Source organism: Solanum verrucosum, unplaced genomic scaffold (assembly GCF_900185275.1).
Source record: "Solanum verrucosum unplaced genomic scaffold, falcon-dt-bn FXZP01000217.1, whole genome shotgun sequence".
In the NCBI taxonomy this organism is placed as follows: Eukaryota; Viridiplantae; Streptophyta; class Magnoliopsida; order Solanales; family Solanaceae; genus Solanum; species Solanum verrucosum.
The window spans coordinates 885,885-905,330 of NW_026020032.1; the positions used below are offsets into that span (position 1 = coordinate 885,885).

A 19,446-nucleotide genomic window follows, 5' to 3' on the forward strand; every position below is an offset into this window, starting at 1 on the left:
GCCTCATCAGCCTATTGTTATAGCAAGTATTATTGAAGTAATTGTATACTTCCTTCCATGTATGTGTAACTGTGATTTGATTCTTTTTCTCACCTTTTCTACTTTTTATGAGTATTAATTCTTCACCTTCTCTGCTTGTGTAACATGTCTCAATCCTATGATTAAAGATCAGAACAACTGAAGCTACATCTCAACTAACCTTTTGTACGAGTATCGCATTTTGTTATTATGTAAAATAAGTTTACATAACTATGTAAAACTTGGTTCAATGTCATCTTTTGGTATATACTTGTAATTCAACTTCTTATTGACATCAAGTTTTACAATTTACTCAGTTTCAGAATACTCTAAACATATGTTGGGCCCATGCTGGCAGGGACCATGTTTTTCTAGTAATTTGTATAAGAAGGAGATTCAATTGAATCCCTAACTTAGTTGGGTCCTTGTAGCTTGGGTACCAACTAATGTTGTAAGCTCATGAGTTTCAAGAACTTAAGGGCTTAAAGTAACAAGATATGAAACTTGAGGGAAGAATTTATAATTCTTAGACTAATTGGTCTATAGTTTACTATCATTTGATTGTATTTAACTAGTACTTATGTAGTATGCAATTGGTTCAATTCCCACCCCACACACATACTTCCATCCATGGCGGATCTATGTGGAGCTTAGGGGTTCACCCGAACCCCCTTCATAAAAAAATTACACTATATATATAAGGTAAACTTCTGATTTTAAGCGTATATTTATAAAAATGATGAACCCCTCAACGACTGAAGAGGAGCGTAGCTCACTGGTTAGGGGTTCATTGTTAACCTAAAGGTTCCGAGTTTTATTTTTGCTAATTGCAACTTTTTTCAACCTTTTTTTTGCTTTGAAAAGGCTGAATGGGCTCAGGTCTTAGGCTTAGAATACCCAATAAAAGGCCTCATTCTTTTTGGATTGAATCTAAAACTATATTATTTTATTTTATTTTTAATTATTTTTGCGTTTATGTTATTTTTTCTCAATTTGTCTTGATTTAAATTTACTAACCACATTTTCTATATTTTTGTCTTTTATTCTTCTTATTTATATTACTCATTTTATTTCTACATATCTATGTTCTCATGGGCACTAATTCAATCAGAAAAAGTTCAAAAAAGGTAGAATATGCAAAATAAAGGAGAAAATAATACTAGAAATTTTAAAAGCTCAATGGAGCAGGGTAAAAGTAGGAAGAACCTAAACACAATATGATAATATAAGTTAAATTTAACGATTAAAATTAATATCTTCCTCCCAATTCGCTCGATTTTCCATCTTTTAATTCTTACATGTTTACTTCTTTATACTTCGAACCCCAACTCCGCTACTGCTTCCATCCAATGATGATTAGTTTCGATCATTTCACTTATAATAATTTTAAATTTTTCATTTTTATTTTTACAAACTGGCAATATTACTAGCGCAAACTCTCACTCGTATATATACTACTCCACTATAAGAGATTAAGGATTTAAAATAGGAAATCCTAAGCTTATTTATTTAACAAATTGCTAATATTCATCAAATCAAGAAAAGAGAAATGAAAAAAAGGTGATCTTTTGTGGTTACCAAATAAATAAATTTAAAAAAAAAAACAAATTTCTATAGTTGTAGAACCATTTTGCTCAAAAAAATTGTTGGAAAACACAACACAAAATTGTTTAGGCAAATACCTATTTGCCAAAAAAAAAAAAAAAAAATCCCTTCAAAACTCCAATGTTCAGGGTTCTTCCCTTCACTACAACTGTGTACCCTTGTGCAATTACAGCTCCAAGGTTTCTTTAAATCCACTCAATTTTACCTAAAAGATAAAAAAAAAAAGATTCTTGAAAAAAATCATGTTTTTTTTGTTAAATACTGATAAAGATTGGTTTTTTTATGAGTTTTGATCAGATTCAGTGTGGAAAAAACACTCAATTCCACCCAGAAGAAGGATGAGAAAAAAGATTCTTGAAAATTATGTTTTTTTTTGTTTTTGTGAAATATTGATAAAGATTGCTTTTTTATGAGTTTTGATCAAATTGTGTGGAAAATAACACTCAGTTGCACCCAGAAGAAGGATGAGAAAAAGATTCTTGAAAATTGTGTTATTTTGGTTTTTGTTTATTGATAAAGATTGCTTTTTTATGAGTTTTGATCAAATCGTGTGTGGAAAAACCACTCAATTCCACCCAGAAGAAGGATGAGAAAAAAGATTCTTGAAAATTGTTTTTTTTTGTTAAATAGTGATAAAGATTGTTCTTTTATGAATTTTGATTGAATTTTTGTTGGAAAATTGTAGGTTGGTTGTGAAAATGTCTGCAATGGCCACCAAGAATGCAGGAAGAGCAATGGATTCATTAGTAGTGAAGCCTCCAGCACACCCCACTTATGATTTAAAGGGTGTTATTCAACTTGCCCTCTCTGAAGATGCTGGGGATTTAGGTTTGGTTTTAACCTCATTTCTTCTTCTTTTTTTGGTGTTATGTTGTCAAATGTGTTGTGCTTGGTTTTTATGTTTGTGGAAATAATAAGCTAATTGTGAACTTTTTGTATAATTGAGAGTTGCTTATGAAGTTTGATTATAGTTTTTTTTTTTTTTGTGTAGTTCAAGTTTGTGTTCTTAGAAAGCATTAGGGTAGGGGTGGGGGTGGGGAACTAATTCGGATTCTTTGTGTTCTTAGTAAGCATACAACATGAAGATCCACATTTCTAAATAATATGTAATCACATGCACTATCATCAGTGTAATTTGAGTACTGAATTTTAAAATTCTATTTATTAAATCTATTCTTGTGCGAAATGCAGGAGATGTGTCTTGTAAGGCGACAATTCCTGTTGACTTGGAATCCGAAGCTTACTTTATAGCAAAGGAAGATGGGATTGTAGCAGGAATTGCACTTGCTGAGATGATATTCGCGGAAGTTGATTCTTCACTAAAGGTATTGATTTTTTCAATTCGGTTGTTGTGGTAACTGGTATTTCTACCCAAATTTATAAAGGGTAATGTTTAATTTTTTCATGTACTCATTATCAGATGGAGTGGTTTATAAAGGATGGTGATAAAGTTCATAAAGGCTTGAAATTTGGCAAAGTACAAGGTAAACTAAATGTGAGGAATGCTTAATTACTAATGAGTTTTTGACATGTTAATATACTTTGCCCGACTTCTGTAGGAAAGGCTCACAACATTGTTATAGCTGAGAGGGTGGTTCTCAATTTTATGCAAAGAATGAGTGGAATAGCTACGCTAACTAAGGTGTGTTTGTCCTCGTGTAAGTAGCTCATCATTAATAAAGATCTGGAAATATATTGTCATGAATGAAATGGTAATTGTCATTGATGAGTTGGTATCAGTATTCCAAGTGCAAGTCTGAGACTGATCAATTGTTCTATGTCTGAAATTACTGAGTTTCGGTGTAGAACATGTGTTGATCCATATTTATACATTCCTCTGTGATATATAAGCTACCATCGTAGCGAAGCAACTTGCTAAATTCATTGTTTTCGTTTTTCTATGAGAATTGGTCTTGGCCTGTGGTAATTTTTCTCCATCTACCAGAAAGTCAAGATTTCAAGTGTTGCAAACAGATTCCATGTGTTTGTTATAAGACTTGTGAGAATTCACTCTTCTATGACCTTAGATGGTGTGCCTGAGCTACATAATGGAAACGATTTTACAATCAGTCTATGAGAAAGAGTCCTCTGATTAATACGTAACAAACAATAGTTGCAAATACACACGCAAACACAAAACTATACACATGCCATTTTCTAAACTTCTGTAGACGAAAATAAACTAACTAATGTGAGGTTCAACTAAAGCATGTTAGCCAAAGATGTCATGGGGTTAAATTTCTTTCCTCTGTAGAAGTGATTAGAAGAGACTTAATTTTTTTTATATTTGCAGGCAATGGCAGATGCTGCAAACCCTGCTTACATCTTGGAGACTAGGAAGACGGCACCAGGATTACGTTTGGTGGATAAATGGGCGGTAAAGATCTACTCACCAATGTCATCCACTTTGGAGAGGCTAACATTTATGCTTTATCTTGGCTAATTTTTTACTTGGCTTTAACTAAAGGTATTGATCGGTGGGGGTAAGAACCACAGAATGGGCTTATTTGATATGGTAATGATAAAAGACAATCACATATCTGCTGCTGGAGGTGTCAGCAAAGCTCTAGAATCTGTGGATCAGTATTTGGAGCAAAATAAACTGCAAATGGGGGTTGAGGTTGGATTAAATTCTTCTATATGTTTTTTGATCTAAGTCGTTACCTTGTAAATTTATGGTTTGAACATTTGATATGTTTATTTTGACCTGACAGTTCAATTCTATTTTGTTTGGACTCCCCACAAATTGCCAACACACCTGTGTTAGATCCTTAAAAACTACACTACTTTTTGAGGAAACATACACCCGGCAACTAGTTTGGGATTGAAGCGTGATTGATTGATTGATATTGTGCAGTCTTAAACAAAACTAAGTTATCTAATAGGCCACTGATCCCCCTCCCCCTCCCTCTTTTCCGCTCCCCCAAAGACCAAATTACCAAGTAGGTTGCATCGTGCAAATTGTCTGATTTATGACACTCAAATTCACGTTATGGTATTTGGAGATAGAGTCACGAGCCTTTAAAATATGTTCAATTTGTGGTAATTCTTGGCAGAGCTCTAAACCTTTTTTCCTATCCAACAGGTTGAAACCAGGACGCTTGCAGAAGTACATGAGGTTCTAGAATATGCATCTCAAACGAAAACTTCATTGACTAGGATAATGCTGGACAATATGGTTATTCCATTATCTAACGGGGATGTTGAGGTATCCATGCTTAAGGAGGCTGTAGATTTGATTAAGGGGAAGTTTGAGACCGAGGTGACACTTGATTTCATTTTCATTTTTGACTGCTTCGCACAAATGTCAGCATATAGAAGATTACTGTGATGCAATGCCTTGACTTTTCTCAGTTGTAAGATACTCATTATTGGTCACATGTGAATTTTCTAAAGGCAAGATACAAAGTATTGTTTTCTTAGCCATATCATATTGTCATAGACACAATGCAAGAAATGAAGCAATTGGACACCTGGTATATTCCTCCAAATAGTTTAAGTATCATCTGGTTTATCTAGATCAACACTTCGCCTCAGCAGTGTGATCTAACGAGTGCACTCATTCTGACTGAATTCGTTAAGTCAAAAGGAAGGAAAAAGAAACCTTCAGACTAAAAGGCGGGGACTTTTTTACCTAATGGAGAGTTGAAAGGAAGCAAGAACATATCATGTCACTTTTATCTGCTTTAAATGAAGACATCTAAGCCCGATATATAGCCTGGTTCTGATACTGGCAAAAAGACGAGTATAGATTGTTACTTGCCCCTATTGTTCCTTCATGCACCAAAGAGGTCCAAGTCTTCATGTCATTTTGCTAGATCCTTTTTATCAATTTAAACATGTAAAGAGCATAGCAGTCGCATGGAAGCTGATCTTTTGATAAAACCTCCATTCACAACTCACAATATAGCACTGTTTGGCTTTCCTGTTTATCATTTTTGTGAAGTATATCTTGTGATGGCATGATGTTTTGGCTATAATTGTGGCAGGCTTCAGGAAATGTTACCCTTGAAACAGTGCACGCAATTGGACAAACTGGTGTTACCTACATTTCGAGGTATGCATTTCACTCTTTCTGTTTCAGAAGATACATGGATCACTAGAATACTTGAGGGATTAAGTTGTGGACTTCTCGATTATTTATATGATTAACAAAATCTTCACTTATAAGGCATAATTTCCTTGGATTGAATTCTAAAATTTATTGGAATATTAGGCTGCTGTATCTCTCTTTTAAGGAGTGGATTTCATATTAGTATTCAAATGGAAACATGATAAGTGAGGATTCATATAGCCGACCTCAACTCGAGACGTAGTTTGTTGTTTGGATATCATACCGGAGAAAGTCTTAATTTTTGTTCAATCCAGTCGTAATATTTTGATTAAAGTATCTGTCTTTTCTTTTTAGTCGCATTTGTAGTAGGCACACGAAGGTTTGTTATGATACTTATTTCTTACATTTTTGAATGTTTGCAGCGGTGCCTTAACGCATTCTGTGAAAGCACTTGACATTTCTCTGAAAATCGACACAGAGCTCGCCCTTGAAGTTGGACGACGTACAAAACGAGCATGACCAACATTTACAGCTTGTTGTAGACTCAAAAGAGTAGAAGCAGCAGTATAGAAAGTGCAAATAAGATTCATTATACTAATTCAAAGCACCAGTGTTCAATCAAACAAAAAGATATAAGTTTCTGGAATATCATGATGGCTTTCTTCCAATGTTACTGTTTTTGAGTTGGTATCTTACCTATAGCTTGCTGTCATATTTCATAAACTTGATACAATGAAGAAACTTGATTTATAAGCTTGGTGTGTGTAAGGTTGTGCTTCTATTGGAAACAGACTCTCTACCTCTTTAAGGTAGGGATATGTAAAGTTGTGTTGTTCTTTTATAGCTCTTTTCCATCCTCTGAAATATTCGATGCACTATATGTTTAGAATCAAGATGAAGGAGAAACAGATGGCGCAAAAATCAAACGAAGAATAGGAAGCAAGAAAGTAAACCATGGCTAGGATAAATTGATTCATACATTGTCTACTTTGTAGATTTTACATTGGCCTGTACTTCAAGCTGGAAACCTTCATGTTAAAACAAGAATGCCTAAACTTTTAACCTTAACAGTAAAACAATGTAAACGACGAGAAAAGGGGAAAACTTGATCTGAAGAATTACAACACTTGCTTCTTCAATTTCTATAAGCAATTCCCTCAAGGGAAGTGATAAGAGCCAAAAAAAGAATCAAATGCAAATGCAAGGAAAGGGTAAGAAAGAACAGTCCAGTGAACAAAACTGATCATGCTGCTGCTGCCTTCTTTCTAACGAAACGTTCTAAAGATTTTGGAAGCTGAGTTTCCTCGGTGGGTTTCCTCTTATTCGTGTGTTGCTCCAAGAAAGGTTTCTTAGCTTTTTCAACAGCTTCTTGCTTCTTCTTTGCAATCTTACTTGGCTTGCTTCTACCTTTTGTTTTCTTCTTCATATGAATATTTTTAGCTTCCTCGATAGCAGCTTCCATTTCTGCTTCTCTATCCTCCTTTGATGGCTTTTCCTTCTTCCTTTCTGGTCGCACTGAACCAATCTTTGTTGGATCCAACATGATAGTCTCTGGAGGGAGTTTATCAAGAAGAGAGCGGATTTCCTTCTCTCGTCTTTGTTTAGATGTTTCAAATGGATTTGCCACCCAAGAATCAAAGTTGGGTTCTCCAGATCCTGGAATTAAGATAGAAGACCAACCCATTGAGTGTCCTATGCCTAGAACATCTTCGTATGGTCTGAATGTCACCTTCTTTACTTGGTATCCTTTTGCAACAGAGTGGGTCATATAACGGCTATAATTCTGGGATCCAGAAAGATCTCCATAAACTTGTACAAAAGATCCGGTTGCAGTAGCAAGTAAACCTTTTTGACTAAAATCCAAGGACTTGCAGTGACCTGTTAATGTTTGTAGAACCTCAAACTTTCTCAAATCCCAAATCTTTATTTTCCTCTCCATACCAGCAGTTGCCATTAGATGTCCATTAGGATGGAATGCCAGAGCCGTGACTGGTCCAGGATGACAAAGCATCTTCACAAGTGGTGCAGCACTTGTAGGCTTCCACATACTGACTGTGCCACCAGAATGGCCCACAGCAACCACACCATTAAAGGGATTTACTTGCATGACATCAGTACGTCCCAAGCCAGTTCGAACATTAGCTACCATCTGTCCAGTGGTAACATCCTGATAATGCAGCTGACCAAATTTGTTTATAGAAGCCAAAAGGAAGTGATTCCTTAAAAACTGAAGCTTTAGCACAGCACCATGTTCCTGGAATTTAAGAAAGATCATATGGTAACTCCATTTGTACTTGCTAATTGGTTAAAAACCTAAGCAATAGGGAAATGCAAAAGATAAATAAGCATGCATTTGTTACGACAATAGCATCCTGAAATAACAATAGACAACATGGAATCCATAAAATTTTCTTTTCTAATTATAAAGGTAACATTACTATAAAGAACAATTCCCTTTTCTTTGACGTAAAAAGACAGCAATAAAAGCAAAGTTTCTTGCAACTGCCCAAAGGAACAGAAGACATGCACTGTGAAGAGTTTTATTTTTAAAACGAAGAAGAGTTTAGAAGAACAAGAAACAAGTACCAAGTAAACACAGAATAGCTGACACCTGCCTCTTCAACCATTACCATAGTTTAAAAAAAGTGTAAATAATGCACCAGCTGAATATTCGTGGAAAATTGGAGGTATTAGAAGGGCACACATACTATAGAACACAAGTTGTAACAACTATACATGTAATGATCTAAACTGTCTAGACAACATAAGGCACACGGCATTTACAGGTCAAACTAACCTTCATGCAGTGGAGCTCCGTGCCTTCTCTATTGTATATATATGGGTACCTGTGACATGGCAGATATTTAGGTTCACCAAACAAAATCTGCCAAATTTGTGATGGACACTAATTAAAGGATAAATTCTATGAATTGAAAGAATGTTGGAACGTGGAATATAAAAGGACATGCACAAAATTGCTGACGAAATTATTGAGCTTCGCAGAGGATCCAGCAGTAAAATTCAAATGGACACAAGAGAGAAGGAAATGCTAAAACAAGTTCATCTGAAAGTCATCTTTTCACATCCAGATTCAAACCAATTTTGAGATCCATGTGAACATTTAAGAAGAGCATAGGAACTTACTTAATCTCTACACCCGGTGAAACATAACCAAAGGAATAGAGGGCCTTTGAAACCCTTCTTATAACACATTACAATCAAGAAATTTGGACATAAAATGAGTCTTACTTCTTCTGAGCAGCAGCGAAAAACAGTTCATTATGCAAGAATACTACATCACGCACTGTTTCCCTGACCTGCAGTAGAAACATAAGCTATAAGCAAACCTGAGCCTAAGAAACTGTGAGGAACCACATAATGCAAATGTAATACAAGATGGGTTTTTTTTTTCTATTTAAAAAAAAATGCCAATGTAATACAAGACTTCATTTCAATGATGTTGTGTTATAGGATAAAATTATGCTGACACTTCTTCTCGATAAACTAAGTTTGATATGTGATTATGAAATTAATGTTACTAAACTGTGTAGCTGCAAGCTAAGAATACCCCATGTTAAACAGACTATTAAGTGTGACAGACATCCTTGAAACCTCTCAAAGTAAGATCCTTGACCCCTTTATGAAGTATAACAATAACATCAATATGCTTGCTTTATTTGATATTTTTCGAGAATAAATCAAACAACAATAAATACCTGTAGTTCTTTAATGGCGCTCATGTTTTTCATATCTACAATAGCAATGTGACCCTTGCGTCCAGCTGCAGCCATGTAGCGACCGCTAGGGGTGAATTCAAGAGTGTAAGGACCAAAATCTGCAAAATACAAGTCAACTGATGTGAAACAGTGAAACTACATTAAACCATAATCTATGGAAAGCATAAAAAAGCAAATGCCAGACAGGAGACACAGAAAGGACTTGACTTGAAAGCTATTGAAATATGGAAATTTTTAAAACCTCCCATAGCATGTTATGAATCTCACCCCAACACAGTTCCCATTGCCAACGACTGTTAAGGACTGTTTATCAACAACCTATGCATTAGTCCGTGCATATTGCCCCCACAAGCAAAGCAAGGTTTGATGACAAAACCTAGTCCTCATATTCGACCATCTAAGTGAAGTTTGTATTGAGAGGACAAATGAATCACTTTATCATCAAAAGTTAATAAGATGGATGATGCAGATTAATCATCGAATATCCGTACTGGTTAAATATCAAGCACAAAAAAAATGAGGAGAAGATTCAAAGGTAGGGAAAGAACTGAAAATAAACAAGCAGAAGAATACCACCATCACTTATTTGAGAAAACTGAGTATTAAATGAAGTATATAGCATGAATACTTCAGACCAAACATTTTATAACTATTTCAAAATTCTTTGATAAAGCAAAATAAGTAAGGTTTTCATCTTCATCGGCTTCCATTAGTGAGGCTTTTACTAAGATTCAAAGAATTGTCTGAGGAAAATCTCAGATGTAATGATGAGAAATGACTTAAAGAAGTTACAGTTGCTAGGGATGAAGCATATAACGTTTCACTATTCTGCTTGCAAGTTTAAATGGATAAGCATGCAGGACATGACAAAATTCCATGATCATCAAAATGAAAATGAAACAAAGACCAGCAACTTTACATCTTTTTCAGCAGTTATATATAAGCAAAATCTTCCAAAGTCTTAACCTGGTAAGACAATATCAAATTGTTTCCTAGAGCTCAAAATGTCAACTTCACTGGCAATTGCGTCCTGCTTTATTCTCCATGTCTTCTCAATACCATCACCCTCTAGATAACCACCCTCACTTGGCATAAGCCACTGACAAAAGCAGAAGAGTTAGAGATTCAAACAAATCTCGATGACAGGCATAAAATTGTACGCAGTTGTTAAATAAATTTCAAGTGGTTAACAGAGGCAACTTAATATATGCTATTTGACCTAGGTTTTCTGCAATTAAGTTTAATGAAAAATACAACCAACAGAAAGAGAACAATCTGGTGCAGGTGGGTGGGTCCACTGGGGTGGAAGGAGGAAGCAGTAAGGGCAGTAGAATACATCTACTAGTTACAACGTGAGAAACAAAAATAGTGATATGCTTCACCAATATTATGTAGATGCCTAGAAAATTAAGTTAAACTATCAGAACATAGTCTAGACACCTTCTCAGCCTTCGCAGCAGCTGCTGCAGATTTTCCAAATAACTCTTCTTGCACAACAAGCTGACCCTGTAATTTTTTATCTTTCAAATCCTGCAAATTATTAGAAGTAGCTCTTTAGCATATGATCATCAAGGAAAAGAAAAACTAACCAGAATCAAAGTTAAAGTTAAAAGAAAGTTTAGAAATCTTAACAAACTTCAGTACCTTCAAATTCGCTCCTTCGCCTCTAAGGTATTTCTTTTTCTTCATATCCATCTCTTCAGAAATGACCTGCCAAATAAGATATCGAAAAGAATCACTAGGCAGTTGAGTAAGAATAAGAAAGCAAATGATCAAGTCCTAAACAGTGGCGTAGGCACATGTATGCTAAGGGTGTCCAATTGGACACCCTTCGTCGAAAAAATATACGCATATACAAGTAAAATGACACACGAAGTGATTAAAGAACATATTTTGGACACCCTAGACATAATAGGTTGTTATAGCCTAGTGGTTTAAGATGTCTTGAATGTGTGTTTAGACATCTTTAATGAGTCAGTGCTCGTGTGTTCAAATCTCACTTAGAACAATTTTTTTCCCTTTTTAAAAAGAGCTTTTGTTGTTTAATTTTTGGACCCTCTTCGTGAAATTTCAGGCTCTGCCACTGGTCCTAAAGCTTGTTATTCATATTGATGTGCTTGATACTTCTAATCAAGAAATCTTGGATCTAATAGTGCGGTGGACAGAGCAAACTTGTAGGAACAGATCATTAAGTTTCAACATGCAATAGCTCAAGTTTCTAACACTAAGGTCCAATACTATTGTAACGAAAGCAAAGTCCAGAAATATACTAAAACATGGAACAAATTTCCTCTTCTCGAAATAAGCATAAATCGAACAAAACAGAACAATTCTATGTTGATAATGATCATAATTCATAACCACCATATATAACCCATAGTTTAGCCCATTCTAACTACTATTTCCTAAAATTCAAAATTGTATCAGTTTCCTTCTAATTACCTCTCGACATTAGCTAAAAGCTTGTTATTTTACACACAACGCACTCACAGATTCTGATGAAGGAACTCATTCCACTACTTCTAACATTCAAATTAGCTCGGTTTGTTAGAATGCAAGCAAGAATACAAATTACACACCAAACCCCTTAAAAGAAGAACTGTATTAGTCAACTATCCGCCGCGTTTAATCAATAACAACATCTCATTCATCCAATGCAGATATCAAAAGAACAAAAGATACAGAAATTATAATTGTAATAAGTTGCCAAGAACAAATTTTTCTAACACTTAATTCAAAAAAATCAACTTTCTCATCTACCCTTTACGCCATTTTGTCTGTAAATTTGAAAAGTAGTATAAAAAAAAGAACCACCTCATCTGTAGCAGGAATACTCTCCGTATTGTCCACCTTCACCACCATCTTCGCTCTTGAAAATTTCCTCCGAAGCTATGTGAAGGGAAAATAAATTAGTTGAGATTACGGTGGAGCTCCGCCGTCGAAGAACCACCGGAAATTGACGACGGCAAGGGTTTAGGGTTTTAGGTTTTTGGGAGTAAAGGGTATAAACTACTAGTACTAGTAATAATAAAACAAGAAATAAAATAATATAAACCAAACAAGCCCTTAGCTTTCTTCACATAACACTTTTGCCCTTATACTTCTAATTATACCTCTTAACTATCTTCTTCTTTTTTTAATCTGAAGTGATTTATCGAATTATACTGTATAGTTTTTCTTCGCGATTAATGCTTTCATGATACTGTTGTGATGTGGTAAATTTTTGAAACTATGCTCCTATCTCAGGAGCTCGAGCAAATAGTATATAATGTATCGTATAACTTCGTCATGTATACTGATTGATATAATAATTACGATAAACAAATTAAGCGTATGGTTATGAAAAATATCTATTCAATACATATCCTACTAATGTGTGTTAACACCTTTATTTATAAAAATAACATTTTGGACTTGACTTTTGTCAATTTTTGGGTATTTTGACTATTAAAATACTAGCATAATTGCTATCATGTTAACTACTACAAAAATATATCTCATCAATTTAATTATGATGGCCCAATAGATGAATGGGTTGGTCCATTTTTAGTCCATTACATATTTGATGTTTCAATTAAAAGCTAATCAACTTTTAGTGCATCACATGGGCTGATCTTGCAAAATTTGCTTTCAATAATTGAGTTGCTTTTAATTCAATGTTCAATTTGTAAATTTCAGTAAAATATTAGTAGAAGATACTAAGCTAGATTAAGTAGATAAATTTGATGAAATAAAAGTATTTGGGTTTTGTATTGGTTTTTTTTATTCTTGCATAAAGCATTTTGTCGATTACAACATCCTTCATTTATGAGTGTCTTGATATCCATCGGGGTTAAGTTTTCCTTCTCTATAGTAGTATTGTGACATTTGAAATTGCTTGTCTTGATCGAGTCATTAAGGAGGGAGCTAACATAAAAAAAAATTACACAATTAATGGAGTTTAACTTATTATAATATGTTGGTTATTATTTTTAGTAGGTTATCAATTGACGCTTGTCATAAAAATCTAGTTGCACTAAGTAACAACAAAATTATCGACATATAACTAGAAAATCACAAATTAAGTCGTGAAAATTAAACAACTTCTTGTAAAAATGTCACATAAAGTTGCATATAATCAACACAATATGATATGACCTTTCTTGAAATAACGCATAAAGCAAAAAATTTAATAGATCAAATTGTCATTCTTACGTTATAAAACAAATTTATCGTATAAAAATTATTTACACAATATATAAAACTTAAACTCTTACAAAATTGAGTGCTTATTTATTAGAAAAAATAAAAGAAACTCTAAGCTAAGATTATTCTTGTGACTTATTCACCAAAATTAGGCTGCTACAAATCTATTTTTTCTTTAGTAAAACTTTTTCTAATAGTCAAAAAAACTCAAATAGCCACCTACCCATTAAAATCAAAGATCTATGCAATTAAAAATCCTTATTTGGCTGTTTTTTTCCCTATTAATGTTCTTCTCTTCTTTCTTTTTTTTCATGGGACCAACATTTACATCTAAGTCGATTGAGAAATATACCAACTAATGAAAAAGAAATATATTTCCAGAATTGGCAAATAAGTATAGGAAAATGAAATGACAGATAGCTTTATTTGAGTCCCTTTTTTGAAAGTCAAAATCATGAAACAAAATTGTAGACCACCACTTTACTTTATGTAAATGTATAATAATAATAATAATTTAAAGAAATGATATTAATTTTTTTTATAATATATAAATATATCATGTCTCAACTAATAATTATGTTCTTCAATTTTGAATATTTGTATAAAATTAAATAGGTAGACACATGTGTCATACATGACATAATACACATAGAATACGATGTAGGTCACAATAATTGACCACGTACGATGCCACACGAGACACGTATATTTATTTATTCAATTTTATACAAATTTAGATATCTATTTGTGTATATTCAAAACTGAAAGAAATAAATTAAAACAGAAGCCAAATTACAAAGACACATTTATCCAGTATACCTTAATTTTTTTTTATTACATTCATTTTACTTATTATCTATATATAGACTTAGATTTAGATTCCAAGCAAACTAAGGATAAGTTTTTTACCCAATTAATTTCTTGGATGGAATCATTAGATTTAGAGGATAAAATTCAATCTTCTATGAGCACTAGAAAGAATTCCACTGCAACTTTATATTTGTTAATTAAAACATTTAGTCAACAAGTCAAATGATTGCTACAGATTGGGCAACTTACTTTTGTCCTGAAATGTTTAAACTCTATTTAGATTTTACTACACATTATTAAAAAAAAAAAAAAATTAGCAATGAATAATTTTTGTCGCTAAACAATAAAAATTTATCACTAATCCTTTAATGATATATAAAAAAATTATATTAGTTACAGACTATTTAGAAACAAATTAATCAGTTCTATAGATTTTTCTTTCATTTAAATAAATTTACTTTAAATATTGGCTCTAATAAATGTAGGTGGGTGCTTGCTGGTGGATCTAGAAAAGTCATTTGATTTGCAATTCTTAGATACACCTAAAAAAAAAAGTTATTGAAATGAGAAATTATAATAAATACCCTAATACACCCACATGGGAATATTTGACCAAACAAGATAACTAGCCCATGCTTAATGAAATAAAATAATTCTATGTATGGGTAGAGAAAGAGGAAAAAGGTTGAAAGGTAAAGAAAAAGAAATGAAAATGTTGAAAATAATAATTCAAAAGGCTTGTATTAGGATGACTTAGATATATTTCTTAATCAAATAAACTAGTTCACATAATGTATTTTAATATGATTACTCTAATCATTTCATTTCATGTGACACGATTTTGAATATGAAAATCAAAATATTTAATTTTTAATAAGAATTTGTATATACATTTTTTAAAAGTTTTTGAAACTAAGTTATTTAAAAAAAATATTATAAGTCGTAATAATTATAATTCATAATATTTTTTAAATATGGTAAGAAAAATCTCGTTGAACCCCCAAATAGTGATGTTTTACTACATAAATCATAAAAACAAGAATACTGCTTAATAATAGTTTCTAAATAATACTTCATCCATCTCAATTCAATGTAATATTTTAAAATAGTTATTTTAAATTATACGTCATTTAAAAGTTGAAGACAAACATCTCAATCATAGAATAATATTATAGAGATGATATATAAACAAAGTACTTATTTAACAAAGAAAAATTATATTATAAGACACAATAAGAATAAAATAATCAAAACTTCGTTCAAATTGATACTTTAATAAGAAATATGTAAAAGAGAAACACGATAAATAATTTGAAATAACAGGTCAAATGCATAGTTATTTAGGGTTGTGGAGGGCGTGGGGTTTCAATTCACGAGGAAGCAGGAATTTAGTAAGGCTATTTGAAGACATTAAAAAGAATAAATGTACTTTAATAGGACCCATTTGTAACACTAAATTGACAAAACATATAATATAAAACAACTTGTAGAAAAAAAAAAAGTTGCACAAAATACCAATGTCCTCCACATGGTAATGAGTCATGAATGATCATGAAGATGGATAATTTTATTTGTGCTCTAATTTTAGTGTTCAAAGAATGTGGAGTTTCATGGGGTAGGGAGAAATCTTCTCTTATCCTTTTTATGTTTCTCTTCGTATCGAGATAAGTTTATGCGTATTTTAACTGATCAAAATTTATTATTCTTTTTTATAATAATAATGTCGAGACTAACTTGCGTTTACTTCGATTGTTTAGCTATATGTATAATCTCTTAGTACAAATATCAATAACTCGATAATATTTTCAGTCAACTTGCACGTCCATCAAATATCTTTCACTCAAAAATACTTGTTACTATATCTATTAGCAAAGATATATATATAAGTAATTTAACAATATTTCAAATAAGTTTATATGCATTTTGATTATTCTATCAGTTATCTAGATATATCGAATATGATGTGCCAAGAAAATTATCTAATATTTTGTATATATTACAATTGGAACCCTAATTTTTAAGATTTACACCAATCACTGTATTGACCAAAGACCACTTTGCCAAAAATATATCCTTTCAATTCCTTAGTTGTAATGACATGAAATGTTGAAGAAATGATGTGTAACCTTTTTTTGTTTGTATAAAATAAAACTTTTTGTGGGGTGCTCACCTTAGCTTACACCTAACCTCCTAGAATCCTAAGCAATATATTTGATTTTTTACTTCTCAACTCAAATCCCAACAAAAAGTAGGGAACAAATTGACAACTTCCAAGTTATTATGTGAAAGAGAAAAAATTGCACAAAGGGGATGGAATCCCACAAGTTATGTCACCCAAACAAATATAGTGAAAATGAAGTGGATCGAGATTAATGAGATCTCAGTTTTAAGTTTTAGCAGAGATAAGAAATAATACTTTATTCAAACTTTAATAAATAGAGTTATTCGATGTTGATCATGTTGCTGGTGAATGATGATAAATACATAAAAGTCTAGATATATTCAAGGTGATTCGAACACTACGATTATATAAAAATAAATTTGTGAAATTAAGGAATTTTTTTTATGAATTATTAATCAAGAAAACTCCAAGAGGAAAAAGAGTATAAGAAAAGGGGCAAGAAATAGAAGGGAAAAAATAGGAAAAGGACACATAAAAGGAAATTAGAGCACACATAACTTGACAGTTGACACATAAATGTCTTCTCACCAAACCGAAAGCCTAAGTTAAAAGCTAATCCTAAAAACAATCATGATATATCAGTATGACTTTATGTTATATTTGATGTACGAAATATAAAATGTTTCGTTGAAATATTATACATAAATGATATTGCGTTGTCATGGTTTTGAAGTTACAAATGAACAAAGAAAAAATAAATATATATCAGAATAAGGAAATATAAGTCATGATAAGTCGATTTTCACAACTATATTCAACGAAACTAACTATAATGTTTGTATATCTTAATTAGTTGAAAGGTAGACAAAACGATAAAACTTCATTCTATATTCAACAACGTTAACTATGATATTCGTATATCTCATATGCATATTGACCTTTAATTAGTTCAAAGGTAGATAAATCGATAAAACTTCATTCTATATTCAATAAAACTAACTACGATATTCGTATCTCACATACATATTGACCTTTAATTAGTTGAAAGGTAGACATATCGGTAAAACTTCATTTAGGCTCTCTTTCTTAGAGAACCACGAAGGAAGATAGATATACTTATATACACCAATTCTATCAGTTTTTATTTTATTTTAAAAAAACATTTTAATAATTAATTTTCTTTGACTTTTATATACTTGTCAACCAATTATACCAATATACCATACTATATTCCACGTTCATATAGTATAAAATATAATAAGAAATTAAAAGTGTCCCAAATAAATCTCAAAAGGTGGATAAGTAAATTACGAATATATTTTTTTAACTAACCTTGCATGGATAATATACAAATATGTTATCAAACATTATGCTAAGATATAGATGGACAAAAAAAAGTTCTTCAAACAATAGTTGCATGGATTATTTATAAAAAATATAAATGAGGTACAATTTTTTTTTAAAAAAAATGTCTTTTTCTGAAACATGTTATAATATATATATACGTAATGTTTTTGTTGCACTCACTGAAACGTCAAAATTTGGATTTATTAGGTACAAGTTAATTTGTTACTGTATTATTGGACAATACGTATACAAGATATTTTTTTTCCACAAAAAAAATTAACTCAAAAGATAAGATATATATATAAAACTCATCTTAATTAATTAATATAAAAAAGTACGCCCAACCTATATAATTTAAATAGGTTCGTATTGAAAAATGTCAACTTGACATGAACTAGTACTACTGTCATCCACATAAAGAGATTAATGAAAAAGTATAGATATAGTATATAGTAGTAGTAATATATAATTCTGAATATTTATGAAGATGATTAAAGTATATATCTTTTAGTAGTAAATTAAATATTTAGACAATTCCTTAACATAATGGAGATATTTCCAAACCTGTCCCAACTTATTTTATTTTATTTTATTTACTCTTATCAATTTGTACGTAAACCATTGTCCATTTATATGTGGAGATCGATATCAGATAAGTGTTATATACGTAGAGTATATATAAACGATAATATTGAAAACAAATTTCAATCTATGGGCTATCTTAATTCTTAGCTTAGAATCAGCACTCCATTTTCATTCTTATTATCGTTTTCATTTTCGTATTATTTTTTTTTTCAAATTGTTTTGAGATTATCATTGGAGTCAAGAATCTATCAGAAATAGTTTTTCTATCTTTATAACTTACGAGGTAAAGATAAAATTTATGTGTATTCTATTTTCTTCAGACTCCACTTGAAATCCACGACTGATATATTAAAATAAGAAAACAAAGAGATAAAATTAAAATTCCATACTCATCACGTTAATTATATATATATTTCCTTTCACATTTCTTATGTGAAAGAAATGTAAGTAATTATACCCTATATTTTAATTTCGTGAAAGCTTAATTCAACTCAATTGGCTTGACTGTAGTCATGTAATTAATTATACTTTAAAACAATACAATTTTATGAAATATATCAGTAAAAACAAAGAAATAATTATTAAACATATAAACAGGTCAGAACAAGAGCAAAGTGACACAAAAAACAATTTAAAAAAAAACAATACATAATAGGTATGAGTTCGACTCTTGTTTTTTTCCCCCCAACTTCTTCTCCCCTACAAAAATATAAGATAAATATTGAAAATATTAATAAAGTTGACGTGAATTATTAGTTTAATTTCTAAATTTACTTATTTGACTAACTGAACTTAAACACACCATTAATCTTGCAACATGAATGAAATACACTCCTAAATTCTCGCCAAGTCTAAGTGTTTTCAACACTTTTCTCGGCTTTATATATAAAGTTCCGTACACCTACAAGAGTTTATGACCACTTACTATGTCATGTGACAGATCGGGAGTATATTTAACAAGTTTAATTAGTCTAGTAAAATGA

At 31.7% G+C, this 19,446-nt stretch overlaps 3 protein-coding genes across 3 annotated transcripts in view; 1 reads left to right on the forward strand and 2 right to left on the reverse strand.

Moving 5' to 3' along the window:
• Window positions 1-19,446, reverse strand: part of LOC125821377 (peptidyl serine alpha-galactosyltransferase) — a 241,598-nt gene that overhangs the window by 134,296 nt on the left and 87,856 nt on the right. The window lies entirely within an intron of this gene.
• Window positions 1,655-6,430, forward strand: LOC125821394 (nicotinate-nucleotide pyrophosphorylase [carboxylating], chloroplastic). The gene is made up of 10 exons (XM_049500808.1): window positions 1,655-1,802; window positions 2,309-2,451; window positions 2,815-2,948; window positions 3,044-3,107; window positions 3,183-3,265; window positions 3,917-4,000; window positions 4,091-4,243; window positions 4,709-4,885; window positions 5,613-5,680; window positions 6,100-6,430. Exons 1-10 carry the CDS (start codon window positions 1,744-1,746, stop codon window positions 6,194-6,196), a joined length of 1,062 nt encoding a protein of 353 aa, XP_049356765.1. The 5' UTR covers window positions 1,655-1,743; the 3' UTR covers window positions 6,197-6,430.
• On the reverse strand, window positions 6,622-12,450 carry LOC125821387 (probable U3 small nucleolar RNA-associated protein 7). The gene is made up of 8 exons (XM_049500800.1): window positions 12,229-12,450; window positions 11,059-11,124; window positions 10,855-10,944; window positions 10,381-10,513; window positions 9,394-9,512; window positions 8,927-8,994; window positions 8,475-8,523; window positions 6,622-7,931 (listed from the first exon to the last, which is right to left on the reverse strand). The coding sequence occupies exons 1-8, from the start codon at window positions 12,274-12,276 to the stop codon at window positions 6,921-6,923; spliced, it is 1,584 nt and encodes a 527-aa protein (XP_049356757.1). The 5' UTR covers window positions 12,277-12,450; the 3' UTR covers window positions 6,622-6,920.